This window comes from Myripristis murdjan, chromosome 15, assembly GCF_902150065.1.
Source record: "Myripristis murdjan chromosome 15, fMyrMur1.1, whole genome shotgun sequence".
Lineage (NCBI taxonomy): Eukaryota > Metazoa > Chordata > Actinopteri > Holocentriformes > Holocentridae > Myripristis > Myripristis murdjan.
This window is the reverse complement of record NC_043994.1, coordinates 22,564,074-22,582,583: the sequence shown is the minus strand read 5'-3', so window position 1 is coordinate 22,582,583 and position 18,510 is coordinate 22,564,074. Positions and strand designations below refer to the sequence as shown.

The 18,510-nt window shown below is 42.4% G+C and overlaps 1 protein-coding gene across 4 annotated transcripts in view; it reads right to left on the bottom strand.

The window, feature by feature from the left end:
* micu1 (mitochondrial calcium uptake 1) overlaps positions 1-18,510 on the bottom strand; it is a 42,286-nt gene that overhangs the window by 12,877 nt on the left and 10,899 nt on the right. For 2 of the 4 annotated variants that reach the window (XM_030070036.1, XM_030070038.1), the window contains 3 exons: positions 13,396-13,439; positions 8,766-8,777; positions 712-717 (listed from right to left, as the gene is read on the bottom strand). In XM_030070036.1, coding sequence (XP_029925896.1) covers positions 712-717; positions 8,766-8,777; positions 13,396-13,439 — 62 coding nt within the window. The remainder of the gene's footprint in view (positions 1-711; positions 718-8,765; positions 8,778-13,395; positions 13,440-18,510) is intronic. The other 2 variants (XM_030070039.1, XM_030070040.1) reach the window with 2 other exon arrangements.

Below are 18,510 nucleotides of genomic sequence, written 5' to 3'. Positions count from 1 at the left end.
ACTTAAAACCTAAAAAACATCAAAAATCTTTTACAATTGACCCATGGAATCCACGGGGTGGATCCTGACAATGACAGGCTCCTGGGTCAGTGTGTGTGTGTACCTGTGTGAATTTGAGAGCCACCGACCGAGACGGACTCAAACACACAGGTACACAGACACAGACACACAGTACTCACAGTAGAGAACACTATAGAGAGAGACTGGCTATCACAATACACAACAGTCATGCAAATGCTGCATACACATGAAGCCATACAGGCAAAGGAGGGTAGCGGTGAAGGACAGTTGACATCAGTTCGTGTACCCAACAAATACAACAGTGGCTGTACTCACAGTGTGGGATCAACACACAGAGAGAGGCTAAACATCAAGAGAGACTGCAGCACAGACACACACACTACTGATTAACTATCTGTAAGTAACACAACGTAACTGTATTAATCATTTAACACAAAGTGACATTGTCTAGGTTTCTTTCACTCAAATACATACTACTGTATAACACTGACATCTTCTGTTAGCATGTGTATATTTACAGCATTGCATGAAAAGTGTGATTTAATCACATGCACACTACACACTCAGTGATTGTTACAGGTAACATAGCATCCCACTAGTAGGGTAAAAAATCCACTAAACACAGAGTGGACAGATTGACAGAGCATGCCTGGAGGTAAAGGTGGAAGAGGGCAGTCTATGTGGAGTTACCTCCGTCTGTAAGAGGTCCATTTCAGAGGAAGAGGAAGGAGGAGAAAGAGTTGTTAAAGAGCAGTGTGGCCTCTGCTGTCTTTAGCAGGGCCTTGAACGACAGAGACACACATGTGCATTTATTCTGTCATACTCACACTCATACACACACAAACACACACACACACACACACACACATACATACATACATACATACATACACAAGAGAAAACATCTTTCCTGAAACAAGATAACAGGGGGATACCACTCAAATCAAGGATTCGCTTATGCTGTTCTTACGGTCTCGGTTCAGTTCATAACTTAAACGTGCACTATGCGATTTTATCTGACCACTAGAGGGCATCAAGAGCAGCAACTACTTCGTGTGGAAACTCTTTGCGAAGCCACCCCTCTCTCCACCTCCAAAAGTATATGGCAGAGCAGCACAAAGGCTAATCTAGCACAAACCTTGCTAAGCTCTGAGTGTGCAGGCTAATAGCTAAGTTAAACCGATTGTGACACGCTTTGTAATGTTTCTTATCGTGTTTTCTTTCTGACTCACAACGTGGCCTTTTCGGCTCAGTGCCGCCACTTGCCTCGGTTGTTGCATTCACTCGCTTCATGGACCTCGCCATTCAAAAGTTCAGGAATGGGAGGGGAAGAGTGCTTCTTATGAAAAGCAGCGAGAGAAGATTGAGTCCGGCACGGATTTTGGAAAACAGGAGGACGGAAACCGGGCTGAAAAAAGTGCTGTGGGTATTCCGAGTAAGTTGGCATTGGTTTATATCAATGCATCTCAAAGAGTCACCACAAAGCACACACTAGTTTCAGGACTGTTACTAGTTATGAAATTGCATAGTGCAGGTTTAATATTTGTGTACATGAACAACTCTGCCAAAGCTAGAAAGCATCAAGCCAAGACTGTGATGCTACCAAGATGTACAACACAATGCAGCTGTAATGACAGCGAACGGCAGACTTTTTCACTGAATGGAGTGTTTTGTTTTGTTTTGCTTTACCCAAATGATCAGTTATACACACAAGCATGTAGCTACTGTCTGTCCCCTTTTCAAAGTGATTGTCAATAGAGCTGCACATGTATACATCACAAAGACAAGCTTCTTTAAAAATAAAACTGTATTGTTCCATGACATAAGAGAAACATATCTGAATGCTAAAATTTGGTGGTATTCCCCTTTAATAGTATAGCATGACTAAACGTCAAGTATCTGCCCGTAAACCCACTCCTTCCTCATGAGACCCAATAGCTGCTAAAGGCAAGTGGTATTGGCTTACAAACTATCATTGCCCCAATTGGTGTCCATCTTGATTCATATATGACACTGATGCAAATATAGAAAGTAGTGGTGTTAACATTTATTATTAATGGTCTGCATTTATACGAGGAAGAGGGAGTGGGGGTGGGGTAGAGAGACAAGGCTATTTCTGGAGCAGCACAACTAGTTGTAGGAGAGAAAGAGAGGTAAAGACAAAGAGAAAGGCAACAGCAGCCTGCACACCAACTCTTGGTGCCTGTGAGAACAAGCACATACGATTTTTCAAGCGTTTCAATGAGTATGTGTGTTTGTTTGTTTGTGTGTGTGTGTGTGTGTGTGTGTAGGGGAAAGATGGAGACAAAGAGTAAAAAAAAATATAGGGATACAGACACAGAGAAGAGAGACAGAGAAAATGAGAGAGATAAAGAGTAAGAGAGGTTGGTATTGGCTCAGAATTTGGAGCAATGACAGAAATCCCTCTGGGCCTGAGGTGAGCCAGAACTCTGATGTCCGTCTACAAACAGCACACGACTGCATCAGTGTGCACCAACACACACACACACACACGTGCAGGAAACACACAGGAAACATAACGACACTGAGCCTCATTATAATGACCTGCACAGAGGCACAGAGCATATTAAGCATAACTCACTCTTTACAGTGACCTAAGTGAAGGACAAAAATACCCCGACAGAGTGGCCTAAATTATATTCAAGGAGAACAAACACCAAATTCAACGACTAAAGAGTGGAACCAAACAACATATCCAGTAGATAAAATTCAGAGCTCAGAGTGTGCGTGGGCTTGCCAAACAGTAAACACACAAACAGCAGACCTCTCCGTCTGCTCCTGTTGTAGCTTAGGTCCCATCTGAACAAAACGATTCTCTTTTAAGATTCTACACAGCGACCCAGAGTCGAGGATTGACTTAACAATTCACTCTCTCTATTTCACATAAAAAAAAAAAAAAAAAAAATACACACAACAATGTGCTGTCATGCATCTCTCCAACACATGCATGATGAAACATCCTGCACTCTCTCAGGCAGACACGTGCACACACACATATATAAGCGTGACAAGTGTGAGTCTGCGGATGTCAAGCTGTGCTGTGGGTTTCCTCCAGGCTCTGCAGCCTGTTCCCATGGAGCGTGCAGCTCTGGGGTATCTGCTGTAAGAACATGGCTTATCCCCTCCTTCATCCTCCATCTTTCTCTGTCATATATGACTGATGCAGGCCTCGAGCTCCCGCTGAAGTTGTGCACTGTTGGGTGCTCCAGTAGAAAAGCCTGGGTGAACATTCAACTCTGGTAAATGGTATATGGAATATTAATCTACAGGGGGAGACCAGTAGAGCTGTTTATGCCTTCGGATAGACACGGCCTCTAGTTCTGTCTCCTCAGTTTTGATTCATCAACTAAAGAGGACATGGTGTTTCTAAGGACCGGGACACACCAAGCCGACTTCCAAGAACAAGTGCCGACCAAGACGATCAGACGGCTTTGTGCCGCCTCATGTCACCTGAAAGATGTCCATGAACACAAGTCAAAAAAGTAAACCAGAAGACTCAGTATGGCAGAAAGATAAAGAAACAAACGTGTGCAAGCCCTTCATTTTGACACCACTCTGAAACTCTTCAAATGGTTTCATTGTATGAATCAGGAATATGTCTGATGAGAAGTTGCATCTGGTGTTGTCAGCCTGAAGGCCTTTTGCTGGTAGAAGAGGGGTTTGTTTATCAGAACTAGCTCTCGCTTGCTTGTTAGTTGATACAATATGGACACAAATGAAATTTCCTTGCCCTTCTCATGCTCTGATTCGCTGAGGATGAACAGCCAATCAAAAAGCTCTCTTTTATTGAGGGTGTCCACCGCCAATTCAACACGCTGAATCAGACTGGAAAAACAGTGAGGAGGTCCGATGAGAGCCAGTGGTGCTGGGCCCACCGCTGACTAAAGGCAATGTCAGACACAGAAGACTCAACAAAATCTGACAGCTGACCGCCGGCTGGGTGGGTTCAGAGGCTTAAGACTAAAAGGATCCTAACATCACCACATTGGAGGCTGAACTCGTATTTAACACTCATCACAGATTTTTCCCTGAGCGCAGATCTTCAAATGACTGTAATCCTAATTGTTGCAGCACTTAAGTTAATTAACAACTAGTGCCACTTCTGTGAGTGTGTGTCTGTCTGCAAGTGTCTACTATGTAGGTGTTAAAGTTGTTTTTGAGCTTGTTTGTGAGTGCATATACATCCGGATGTGTCAGTTACGCTATGGCCAACTCTGCAGGCTGTGTCCAGATGACAAGCTGCACAGCCATTACTATCCTGGGAACTGAGGCAGAAACACAGTGCTGACAGAGCTGGAGGCTGTATTGCGCTAAAGGCAGGGCAGTCATACGTAGTGCTCACGCATACACATACTCACACATACACACACGGGGTTAAGGGTTTGGACAGGGCTAATCTCCCCGGTGCACCAGGCTCAAGAGTAGTCAGATAGCAGCCCTGGACAAACTTCAACTAGCCCGAGCTTGACGAGTCCAACAAATGAGACTCGCACAAGCCGAGTACGGCCAGTGGCATGCAGGCAAAGGGGATAAATCTCTTTCTGCTCATTTCACATGAATGGCTTGGAAATACTTTCCAAGCACAACATTTCAAAGTCAAATGCCTGAAACTGAGGCTTCATAAAAAGGCCATTAAGGTGGACACAGTGCGTAAATATCATTGTTGGGCTCAGATTTACATTAGGAATTATTTCCTTGAGGCCATTATTTGCATGAGACAGAAACAATCATTTCTATATGCAAAGACAATAGACGACAAACGATGAAAGCGTTAAGAATTCATCTGCACATGATATTGTTGTCTGTATTATAGCTGTGCTGATGAGAAGGAATAAATTTCAATGACATCCAGACAAAGTATTCAAGTCATAACAATGGAAAACAGACAGCTGTTCAGAGCCACTATGAATGAGATACGACTTAGTTCAACACATTATACAGCAATCATCTCACATGGGCATTTGGATGACAAAAACATGTCATATGTCACGCATCCATTATATACTCCTCTGCTGTTCAGTCAATGTGGCACAAGCTCTGCTTGACTCAATTTTGAGAGCAATCCACTTTGTCCACCACCCCAATAGCTGTGTGTGTGTGTGTGTGTGTGTGTGTGCATGTGTGGCTAGGCACTTGGCCTAGCAGCCAATGGCAGTTTGGACTTGGCCCTCTTTGATGCTACCGTAGCGGCTGCAGTGCTTTGTTAATGATTAGATCTGCTGCTGCGTCCAACACTGCAGCTGCAGAACCCCAATAACAGGACAGAGGAAGAGAGGGTAGCAAGGAACGAGGAAGGAAAATGCAGCAAACAGTGTCCATTCCAGGTTTGAAAAACATAGTGTCATAAAAAAGACACAGCAACCTTTCAATGATATTGTCATATAAGTGGCAGCATGTGCTGTTTGGCTTCTGTAGGGTAGTGATTTCATAGCATTTCTGGTCAATGTGTTTTGCCAGCGCATTCTCCTCTAGGCTCAACAACAAAGATGAATTTATGGGTCTATGCTTCAGAAGCTGAAAACCTGGCTGCACGGAGAGGAAATCTGCTCCCTCTGTCTATGAATTCACGTGGCTGTTGTGCAGCTGTGTATATATGTGTGTGTATGTGTGTGAGAGTGATGCCTGCCCCCGAGCGGTCTTTCATCTTCAGTACAGGTGAGTTACGATGGACCTCAGTGGAATGGAGCGCTGCACCAGTGGGGGTGTACTGACAAAACAGCAGAGTTATTAAAAAAAAAAAAAAAAAAAAAAAAAAAAACCTGCACTGTGTGACAGATGGACAGTGGAGAGTGAATGACAAGGGGTGAGACGAATTCATTAAAAATGGATCAGTACTGTTATGTCCTTTGTGCTGCCATGTGTGATGCGGCAGCTCTAGGGTTACTGGCACTTTGGCAGGTACAATGGAAGATGTGGGTTTCAGGGAGAGGGAATTCAGAATAACCTGCTTGGGGCGAAAAGTGGTTCTGGACTCCAGCTGACATTTTGGGATGGGGTGAAGAAGGCTCTCAGTCACCACAGGTAAGTACAGTGCACTTATGCTGCACGTACACTCATAAAAGTAGGGCACTGACCCCATCAGGGACACAAACAAAAACACACATCGTCATGATGTTACATGAGGACTTCAGCTGCAAACTGATGCACAGCAATACCCCAAATCCAATTTTAGACCAACATCAGCGTAATCAAGCATTAACACCCTCTTTTTATCTGATTACACTTTGTGACCAGAACAAAGTTTGTAGGTGCGTGGGTGGGTGAGCAGGGAGGACACTAATGTGTTTGCTCTCCATCTCCGGTCCCAGGTGTAAATGCAGAGCAGGTGTACCGCTAATAACTCATAATTATTCTGGGAGCAGAGAACACATTCACAATAATGGATCCTGATGTGGAACGCTCAATAAACAATTACAGTCACTGAGGAATGGCAGCTGTCCCGCAAGAGGAGAGTCCAACCAAATTAGCTGACCAGGTGTGCAGCTTTTATCGGATTAGAAGGAGAATAAAAGAGACGGCAAAAGAGACAGAGATAGAAAAAAGAGAGAGATAGTGTGTTTACGTGTGTGGGTGCAAGTGTGTGTGTGGACACTTTTGTAGACACCAAACAGGAAAGTATTAGAGAAACAAAGATGGTGTGAAGAGTGCTGTGACAGTCCAAACAGCTGCCCTTGGGACCTTCCTGCTAAAACAGAAAGAGTGAACATGACAACAAGTTGTGTGCCAAGACAGGAGGCTTGTTTCCTCTAAAGCAGCCCCCTCAGCATTCCCTCTGAGTGGCCGGCCGCCCCTCTCGGCCACAGCAGGGAAGAGGCAGTGGCATTACGACAAGTAAAGGCCACCGATCGTAAGAAAAAGCTGGTTACAATTCAGACAAGAGAGTCTATGTCTTGCTCTCGACCATTCTCCACCATGCTGTACAGAAATCATGCAGCACTCATGTCCGGACAATCCAGAAAATGGTTTTGTGAAGGCTATCAAGCACATCAATACAGCCTCACCACTAGCTATTTCATGGGTCCAGGCCACCCTGTGATGCCACCATGCGCAGAGAGGGGGCGCCACCTACAACTACTTTCTGTTTGTCAGACAGCAGGCATTGAGCAGTGCATGCTGGGAAAGAGCTACAGCGCCAAAGCATGTAGAGAAGCTAGAGCTCATAGTTTGTAAAAGAGAAGAGATGAGAGCATGAAGAAAGGGAGTACTTATAAAGCAAGACAGAGAAAGATTGTGGGGGAACAGCTCTACCATTTGCCAGTGATGGAGAAAAGTTCCTTATAAATGCCTCATTATAGCTGCTCTTGCATCTCATCTTTGCAAGTCCTGACATTTGCTCTCTCTTTTAGCAATTAGTGTACAGATATATGTGAACCTTACTTTGGGCCACTGACTGGTCTGTAAATAATGCAGCAATGCTACAGCATTATTAATGATCCCTGTAGAGGCAAAAGGGAAAGTCTTCACTTTCAATAATTCAGCAAGGAGGGCATGGCCGGCAGCTGCCTCAACCAAGCCGTACAAAGGGCACCAGGGAGGTCAACAATACACTCTTTATGAGTTTGCATATTCTATACAAGTGAGCACACACTGGGGTGTGTACATACTTCAGTTTCAGCCTCTCCCTGGAAGCATAAGGTGAACAGGTTATCACCTGCCTTTTGCTGCTATTGGCATGTTTCCATTCCATTCTGACTGGTGCAGGCCTGAATTTATACCTACTGAAAGTTAAACTCTGTGGATAAAGCTCAAGGTCTGATCATCTACACTTACATAAACCTGTATACTAAAGCATTTCACATTACAAATGCGTTTTCCACTGCACTCTAGAGAAACCAACATTTTCCAGCATTACTGGAAACTAGGATACATGCATCTGCAAAGTTTCTAGTTATTATATGACAAAATACAGTGATGGTAGTCAATTCTCCTTCCATCGTCAGCATTTACGAGGAGTGTAACAATCCACTTACTGCATCGACTATAAATTCTGCTGATTCAACTGCATCGATCTGCTAAAAGAAATATATTGACAGAATTGCTCAGACTTCAGCCTGAATCAATATGAAATGCTTTAAATCGAATCTTTCCCAGTGGTTAAAAAATACCTGGCTTAGTGATACTATGAATTTCAGGTTTGCAACATTTCTTTTCAAATTTTTTTTTTTCTTTGCACAAAAAATGTCACTGAGGATAGTCTAGCCTTATTACATGTTTATTCAATGGATGTAAAAATTTTGGCTGAAAGTACTGATTTGAATAATTGACTCCAACTGTGGGTAACAAACTAAAGTCAAATTGAATTGTTCCAAAATAGGAAAACATTCTTAAATCACATTGCCAACTGGTGAACTGTGAATCTTGATTGAACATCAGAGATTCAAAGATTTTATTACCAATCAACTACCAATCGATTTCTTGTTGAAATGTACACAGTTTAAGTGCATAGTCTGGTTGGATGCTTATCCAGTGTGGCTGTAAGCAGAACTGAGGCCATGACTCTGGTTAAACACTTGCTGAAGCTGAGATGCAATAAAAGCCAGAAAAAAATGCCTTAGCTGTTCCCCCTGACTAACAACTGTGAACAGATATGCCCTCCACATTACCAGGGAGGAGAGAGAGAGAGACGAGAAAGAGAGGGAGCAGGGAGGGAGGGAGTAGGTAGTGAGTATAATGTGCAGTTTGTCATTCAGGTGCACACATGCTGCTCGGCACACACCCCATACCTGCCAGAAGTCCTGCAGAGAGGGAGGGGCAGAACAGGAAAGGGACGAAAGGGAGGAAAACAGACAGGAGGACAGTGAAGGAGGGATGGGGAGTTTATGGGCGGAGAACAGGGATAAGTGAACAGTAGGGAGACAGGTAGAAAAGGGGGATTTGGGGAAACGGGGAGTTGACGATGATGGTTATTCATGTGGAGGGGAAAAGACAGAAAAAATGGAGGGATTACTTGTTACGCGAAAGACAGAGGATGGCTGCTAAGAGCACGAGAGAATAAACAACAGTTAATATTGACAATGGCTTTAGCAAGTTAAACCAACATTATATTAAAGCATCTTAAAATATGCCCACACGTTAGGGGTAGGAGGAGAAAAACTGAGATGATATGAAGTAAAAAGAGGAGAAAAGTGTGATGAAACAATTGATTTAAAAAACACAAGAGATCCCATTTGACTAACTATGCTGACAGTGGGTGTGATCCCCATGGAGGGAAACATAAAAATAACACAATTATGGTGAGTCAATATGAACAAAACTTGTTAAACATCAATACAGTGTGTAAATGTTTGCGCTACACATGCACATTGAACCTGGAATGAATTTAAGTGTCAGGAGCGCAGGGGGAGAGAAGGAGAATATAGCGGGAGGTTATGACATGTACATTTTTGCATGTTCTTCTAGTGAAATGCAGCAAAACAGCAAGCAGCTGGAAAAAAAATATTGACTTGGCTACAGCTAAATATAACATCCATTGTGCGTGAGACACAGAGGTCTTTAAGGAGAGCCTCTAACATAGCCTTCATCCTGGTTTGCTCCCCAACCCCCAGCTGAAAAGCTTGTCCTGCACCTCACCCCACCCTCATGATTTACATACACTGCAGATATCACACCAGTATTCATGGCGTTGCAATTCCATGTTGGGTTAATTCACTGCAGAGTTTTTTTTTCATGGAGACAAGATTTCATGGCCACTTGGAGAGAGGGGGCTCTAACGGGTTTTCAACCCTGCTGCCACCCAGAGATGACTATCGAGCAACTAGGGGAGGGCAGAACCTGAGAAAGAAGGAGGTTTTCTGGCAAGGAAATATCAGGAGTAGCAAAAAGGTTGCATATGCACATAAAAAGACAAGTTGTGCACTTGGTATTAAACCATGAACGCATAAAAAAAATTTGAGAAATACCCGCACACTGGGATGATCACGCTTTGGTGTTTAATTGCAGCAACAATGTTTAACCCAAGAGGTATGCCTGACAAAGACCAATCAAGGTCAAATGGTTGCTGCTGCCATTAATCCAAATACACACCAAGGCAGGGCCACTGCATTGTGCGGGTATTCCCTTCTTTTTTCACCCCTGAAATCTCAGGAGCAAATCTGCAAACCATATATCAGAGAAAAACTATGTGCACAGAGATTCGCCTAACAAATGAAGGACAAAAAAGGAGCCTCAAGATATAGTTGACATTTACGTTAGCAGGCGATGGCTAGAAATTTGGATTGTTTCCATGTAATTTTAGGCAAGGGAAGGCCAACACGGAACTTCATATTTGCTCTGAATCTAGTTCTTCAGCTAATATGCTTTTGAATTGTAGGCAGATTAACGTTCCAGGGACTCTCTTGCGTGGCTTAGCCTTAGTTAAATCACTCACACATGAATTTCAGAGGGAGGGAAAGAAATGCTGGGAGAGAGAAATGGATAAATGTTCTGACTTCAGCTGCTGTCACTGTGTTTTAGTTGGCTACAACATGGAGACAGGGCAGAGTGATTCATCAACATTCAAGCCTGGGGGGCTCATGGGTCTTATAATGAGGTTAAAAACATTGCTGTGGTCAAGACAGCCGCGATTGGCTAATACTAAAGTAAATGGATGTGGGTGGTTGGAGGCTCGGGTTGTGATGAAGCTGCCTGGGATTAATGAAAGGACAAGAATGGTCAAAATCAGTCATTGTTAACAGAGCACTGCCATTATTGCAGAGTACAGAGACTGTGTTCCCATAAGTCAAACTGTGGCCATGGGGGTCCAATGCCTGTCCAAAGTTCACCTGCTGTTATTGCCTTTAAATAGGTCATTATGTGCTGGGCAGGGGCACTTTATCCATGTCCCTCTTAATGATTAAGTGAGGAGCTTCTCCATTAGCGAGCCTGTTTTAAACTGGCTTAACGTGCTCCATGCTTTGCCACTGAGGGCAGATCAGTACAGAACTCCAATTTAAGTTTAAGGCGATGTATCACTCTGGTACAATTTTGTTTTTCAGTGCACCAATATGGTGTTCTTTCAGTAGCTGTCGACTTTAAACATTACTTGCCCCCTGGACAGTTTTCACCAGAGATATGTAGTTGTTGTTTTTTTTCCTCTCTGATGCTATGACAAAAATTCTAAATAGGTAATATAATTTCCTGACAAATGCAATGCAAAATACTGAAAAACACTTTGGGACAGTGGTGGATGAGTGTAAAGGAACTTGTAAGAGCACAATACACCAATAAATGTTATCCCAAACTGAGGTATTGCTTTAATGTAGGGATGCAAATGAATATATACCATGTGGCACCACTGCACTCTTATTATAAAACCAGAGGGAACCTTTGAAAGGTTCCCTCTGAAGAGCAACTGTGTCCCTTTACAGCTAATAGATAGGATAGCAAATCATTTTCTTCTAAGTAGCCAAAGTGGAATGGCAGAGACATTCATGAGAAAAAAGGGACTCTATGAATTATCACTGATAGATAAACAATCTTGTTTTGAGTTGTCACAAATAATTTGGTAGCTCATCGGTGAAAGTGCTGATATCTCATTAGTTCAGGACTGCCATGAGAAGTGTTTTCAATTTCCAAACATGGGGTTTCTTGGATGACAACAGATTGATGTTATAATGATTTTTCTCTTTCACTCTTGGGTGACAGCATGTTAAATTGCTATGATAATGCACAGGGGCTAAATCCAGCTCAATAACTATAATATGTTTCTGATTTTCTGCTCTGCACTCAACTTACTTTGGATACAAAATAATGTGGTGTAGGACAATAGTAGACAGTGAAGCAGTAGCTGAAGTAAAGGCAGTCTTTCATCTAAACTAAATCAACTTTTTAAAGAAGTAGCCCTTCTGAACATCAACGACTCTTTTCTAGGTGCACCACATATATAACAGATTGACTAATTGGGATAATATTCACTGCAGTATTCATATAAATTTGTAAAATACATACACATGAGATGCACTGCATAACAATGTGATTAGCTGTTGACGGCCAACATTTTTAAATGTTAATGCCAAATTTGCCGTTCCAGTAAACAGCTTCACATTGGCTGAGTTTCCAGCTTTTTCCTCTGGCAAGTTATAGCTCAAATCACTTATGGTCTGTACACATGGTATGATTTAAACATCATGTCAAAAAGTATAATTTACAGAGCAGTGACTGTGATAGCCTTGCACACTTACAGGAACCCTAAGCTGGAGCTGACTGGAGCAGTATAGCCTCCAACTCATTTCACAGTGATAGCATAATGTGTTGCACAGTTACACACCAAAGGTCAGCATTTTGCCAAAAGCCAGCTGTATCTTTGAGTGTCAGGGAATAATTCAGAAGTCCACACATTTCTGGTTCCAGATATGTAATGCAGGCAATTTTGCAATGTTAAGAGTACAACCTGAAAATGAGCAGTTTTCCTCCAAATACTAACTCTGTGATTAAACTATAAAAGCTGAACAGAAACAACCAAAGGTGCCACATATTGAACAGGTTTTGGAGAACCTGTGGACATATGACCAGACCTGTAAGTGTAAAATGACATGGAACATAGACTTTTTTTTCTTTAACGATGGTTAACAATGTCCAATATTCACAATTTTCACTTTAACAACCAATAGCACTGCACTGATATAACGCAAAAGATCTGAATTATATGTCCATCTGTGTGTATACATACTTAACACATTATTAACTTTTTACACTGTAAATGTATTCCTGGTATTATCAAGCATAATTGTCAAATATTTATAGTAGTAATAATGTAATTCTTTTCTGTATAGAAATAAACTCAAATCTCTGAGTAAAGCTAGGAATGAAAAAACTGGTCAATTTTGTAAACAATGACATATTGATTTAAAGGTTGCGCAAACTCATATTGTAGTTTTCTAGTATAATGTAATAATCTGACTGAAAGGTAAAATGCATTTAATATGTGCAATGCTTTTTCCTTATGACCTCTTTACTCTCTTAATTTATATTTATATATTAATTTACACTACATTATAAATTAAGAGAGTATAGACCTGAAGTTAGATAATAAGTGAAGGATTTTAGTTGTCCCACTGTTCAGCGTTTTCATGACTGATCCCAAGTAACTCTCAGAAATAAAAATAACAGGCTGGTGCGTTATGCAGTGGGAAGGGCAAATAACCTCTAATACTATTTGATAACAACTTACTGGGGAATTGCAGCACCAGTGGTCATTATGGTAATTCAGTTCATAATGACATTTAGTTATTTAAAACATCCTACATGGGTTACCTTTAACTGAATTACTGAGCCAGTGATGAAGCATTATAAAAGTGCTTGTTGCCATTATTAAGCTAGCTTCCACAATAGCTAGGGGAAGATCAGTGTTGATCCCAGCCAGACACCATTTCCTACCTTTCCATCATAGCGCTTCACCATGAACTGGTCCAGGCCCAGGTCTGAAAAAGAGAGAGAAAGACACACAGATAAAGAAAAATGTAGCAGAAGAGGCGCTTTGAGGATTCAGCAGAATACAAAGCAAGGGTGAGTATTTACTGCTGATGTGAAACAACTGATCCCAATGATCTCTAGACAGAGAGGCAGACTAGCTACGAGGAGGAGGCACTGAAACTTATCCCCAGCAAGAGGGAGGGGAAATGTATTTATTGGGTATTAATAACAGCCATTACCAACCCATTTCCATTTTCCACATTTTTTTTAAAGAGACTCACCAGCAGTCAGCTCTGATTCCTCTGATCATTAATCGTGGCAAATTTCTAAACTCAGGTCAGCAGCACTCAATGAGGAGACTATTAAACTGGAAAAACAAAATGGTGTTTAGAGAACTGAAGTTGGGTGCTGCTGATGTTCCCTGAGCGAGCAAACTTACACGAGAGAGGCAAAAGGTCTCACCTCTCTAAACCCTCATTTTACAAACATGGTGGCCTGAATTGACCAGTATAAAGTGTCACGGTTTGTCAGAGGAAATCAGTGTCATTAAGGCCACAGTAACACAGTGAATAATGAAACAGAATGACGGCCATGTTCATGAATAATGTATTGGGTTCACTCTTTCCTATTTGCCTCCCTCGTCCTTCACTGTCGTGTTGGCTCCCCTCGATCAAACCTCATCTAATCAGGGTGATGACCATTGCCCTGCCTGGTCATGGTATGATGACATCATGCTACTTTATAACAAAGTGCAGCTCTCCAGTGATATCAACAGGTGTTGAGGTCAGTAGTTCATGGTGCTATGAGGTGCTAGTTACGACAGTTGGGAACCCCCTTTCTTCTCATATCCACTTTTAGCAAATTCATGATTACAAGCTCAAAGCTGAGATCCCAAAGTCATTATTTTGGCTGAATGCAAAGGGCAACAAAAATTATGATTCAACCCACCACTTTTTTTTTAAACTAAAGCATGAAAAATGTATTTCTAATTGTGACAGGCCAATAATAATAATACTACAAAAAAAAAAAAAAAAAAATCACTGAGGTGAAACGTCTTTACTCATATACTATGTGAGGAAGAGTTCTCAACTGCTGATTGTTTGAAAAATGCAAATCCTTGTTAGCACACTGGAAGGCAAGAGGCGCACTGAGCTTCTAGATCACTTTCAAATCAGATTAATTTTGAGCGTTAGGGTTAGACAGTACAATCTCATTACATCGAATCTTAATAAAGTAAATATCCTAATTCTGTTTGAACACAGACAGGAAGCTCTGCAATGAACTGCAACCTGACCTGTCCTGCTGCAATGATAGTCAAATACATATATGTGACACCTCATCAATCAGCATTCCTTTCAAACTGAAATTCAGATCTAGTTTAACCAGCAACAGAGGCTAATAGGGGACAAGCAACACAGCTCACAGCATGTATGCATTCTGACGGCATCCCAGCTATGGGCACTATGATTACATTGACACCATGTCCAAACGGATAAATCAAAACAAAATAAAAGGGGGTTAAAGACCAGTTTAAAATTTATTCTTCAGGTATTTAACCGTCAGCCAAAAACCTTTACTGAGCACAAAAACCACAAAAGCAGCGTAATTTATCAGCAGTCATCAGCCACTGAAGCTTTATGATGGTTATCTCCTTGTGGCTGAGGGCTTGGAGAGGAGGAAATGACTGCCTATGATTTAAAGGCACTGCAGTCTATGTTGGGTGTTTCTTCTGCTTTCTTACTCCTTCCCCCATCCGGTAAGAGCTCAGCTCAGCATTATTACTTTAATTCCAGCTTGGACAGGCTGAGGAAGGGATGGAGAAAGAGAAGAGATCAAGAATGGGGGATAGGACGGGGCCTGAGAATGGAAGGAACTGGAGGGGCCAAGCTTGGCAAAGTTTTGAAGATGGTAAACAGATGGAAGTGCTGAGGTGAGCAAGGCAGGCAAGACGGACGTGACAGGCCCAACAAAGACCTTATCAACCATGAAAAGTGCAGGCTCGCTTCCTTCACTGTGGTTCAATGCTCAGGGTGTATGGGTGCTCACACATCTAGCTTTCAATCATAAGTCTGCAATGGAAGCTAATATACTCCCCAACTACCAAATGTCACACAAAACAAGCTGAACTCTAGTGCACTGGAATAAGTTATACATTGATGAAGACAAGTGTGGTGCTGAAACTGACATTTTGCCACGTTAAGCACCTTGCCTTCCCAAACCTCCCGTGGCCGATGATCAAACATCGCTCTCTAGCACAGTGTGTGACGCCCACGATCTGTTCTGGTTTGACCCGTTAATTATATACGCCAACTGCTGTGCCGTAATTTCACCCTCACGCCAACCCCTCTAGCCTTTCAGTCAGCTCAGCATGATTGGACAGCCTTGTCACTTCCCCACCTTCCAGCTTCCTTTAATACTTGTGAACATGGTTGGTGGGATCTTAATACAGCAACTGGCAAAGTTCCTGAACCGCCAACCATGTGCTGAATGTTCCTGTCACTGGATGGATCGGGGAAGGGGAGGATGCTTTGATGGGAAAGGCTTTACTGGGGTGATATGATCTCCCTGGCAGAACTGAAGAGGGTCACATTCAACAGAAATAGTTTCATGTTGTGGGTCACTTTATTCCCCCTGCAGACAAAATGTTATTGGCTTCAAGGCCTTCATTAGTGTCTGAATAGTGAGTGTACTTCCTTCCCTAATAAAGCGAGGATCCACAGCACGACAGGTGTGCTCATTCTAATGTTAACGCATTAAGGACCCCTCTAATAGGCAGAAAGAATTTCATTCATTCAGTAAACATTCCCAGTGTATGCCATATCATGGCTGATATTGCAGGATGCTTAGTGTCTCCTTGGCAGCACCAGTTGGGAACATCTGATCATGACCATAACTCACCAGCATGTGTGTGCTCTGACAGATGTGAAGTCTCCAGAGGGCATTTATGACCAAATTTCTGGGTGATGACGCACAGGATGAGCCTCACTAACTACTATAGCTGCACAATTAATTGTACATTAATCAAAATGATCATTACAGCCATGGGGAAATAGTAATCATGAAAAGACATGTTTACTGCATTTCATCGAAAGCTCTGGCTGTGTTTTAATCAAGTTTTTCTGCTGTACAACAGAGAATGAACATTGTAAGCTGCACCATGTAACATGTTGAGCTTGCAGATGTGCTGGAAAACCAGAGGCTTTCACTCAAGTTGTGCTCAAGCTTTGAGCGGTGTGAGTCAGTTTCATCCAGTTTCCTAGTCTGTTTTAACCTTGCACAGCCAAATACTGCAGTCATGTGATCGCGGAGTTAAGCTTAGTACCATATATATATATATATATATATACACTATATTACCAAAAGTATTCGCTCACCCATTCAAATGATCAGAATCAGGTGTCCTAATCACTTGGCCTGGCCACAGGTGTATAAAATCAAGCACTCAGGCATGCAGACTGTGAAACAAGACATTTGTGAAAGAATGGGCCGCTCTCAGGAGCTCAGTGAATTCCAGCGTGGAACTGTCATAGGATGCCACCTGTGCAACAAATCCAGTCGTGAAATTTCCTCGCTCCTAAATATTCCACAGTCAACTGTCAGCTCTATTATAACAAAATGGAAGCGTTTGGGAACAACAGCAACTCAGCCACGAAGTGGTAGGCCACGTAAAGTGACGGAGAGGGGTCAGCGGATGCTGAAGCGCATAGTGCAAAGAGGTCGCCGACTTTCTGCACAGTCAATTGCTACAGAGCTACAAACTTCATGTGACCTTCAGATTAGCCCAAGTACAGTACGCAGAGAGCTTCATGGAATGGGTTTCCATGGCCGAGCAGCTGCAGCCAAGCCACACATCACCAAGTGCAATGCAAAGCGTCGGATGCAATGGTGTAAAGCATGCCGCCACTGGCCTCTAGAGCAGTGGAGACGCGTTCTCTGGAGTGATGAATCACGCTTTTCCATATGGCAATCTGATGGACGAGTCTGGGTTTGGAGGTTGCCAGGAGAACGGTACATTTCAGACTGCATTGTGCCGACTGTGAAATTTGGTGGAGGAGGAATTATGGTGTGGGCTTGTTTTTCAGGAGCTGGGCTTGGCCCCTTAGTTCCAGTGAAAGGAACTTTGAATGCTTCAGGATACCAAAACATTTTGGACAATTCCATGCTCCCAACCTTGTGGGAACAGTTTGGAGCGGGCCCCTTCCTCTTCCAACATGACTGTGCACCAGTGCACAAAGCAAGGTCCATAAAGACATGGATGACAGAGTCTGGTGTGGATGAACTTGACTGGCCTGCACAGAGTCCTGACCTGAACCCGATAGAACACCTTTGGGATGAATTAGAGCGGAGACTGAGAGCCAGGCCTTCTCGACCAACATCAGTGTGTGACCTCACCAATGCGCTTTTGGAAGAATGGTCAAAAATTCCTATAAACACTCTCCTCAACCTTGTGGACAGTCTTCCCAGAAGAGTTGAAGCTGTAATAGCTGCAAAAGGTGGACCGACATCATATTGAACTCTATGGGTTAGGAATGGGATGGCACTTCAGTTCATAGTATGAGTAAAGGCAGGTGAGCCAATACTTTTGGTAATATAGTGTATATATATATATATATATATATATATATATATATTTTTTTTTTTTTTTTTTTTTTTTTTTTTAGTATTTTATTTTTTGTAATGAAAGTTACAGGAGTGCATATACTGTTAGGTCCATAAGTATTTGGACAGTGACACAATATTCCTAATTTTGGCCTTATACACCACCACAGTGGATTTGAAATGGAGTAATCAAGATGTAATTGAAGTGCAGACTTTAAACTTTAATTTAAGGGGTTGAACAAAAATATGGCATTGACCGTTTAGGAATTACAGCCCATTTTATACATTGTCAACCCATTTTCAGAGGCTCAAAAGTAATTGGACACTTGACTAAAAAGCAGTTTCATGGCCAGGTCTGACCTTTTTCCTCGTTATTCCATGACAAATTAAGAAACTTATGAAGAGAGAAATTATAACTGTGTTCCATCCTGTGTTCAAGGGCTTCTGAAGAAACAAAAATTTCAGATGCTCATCACATCA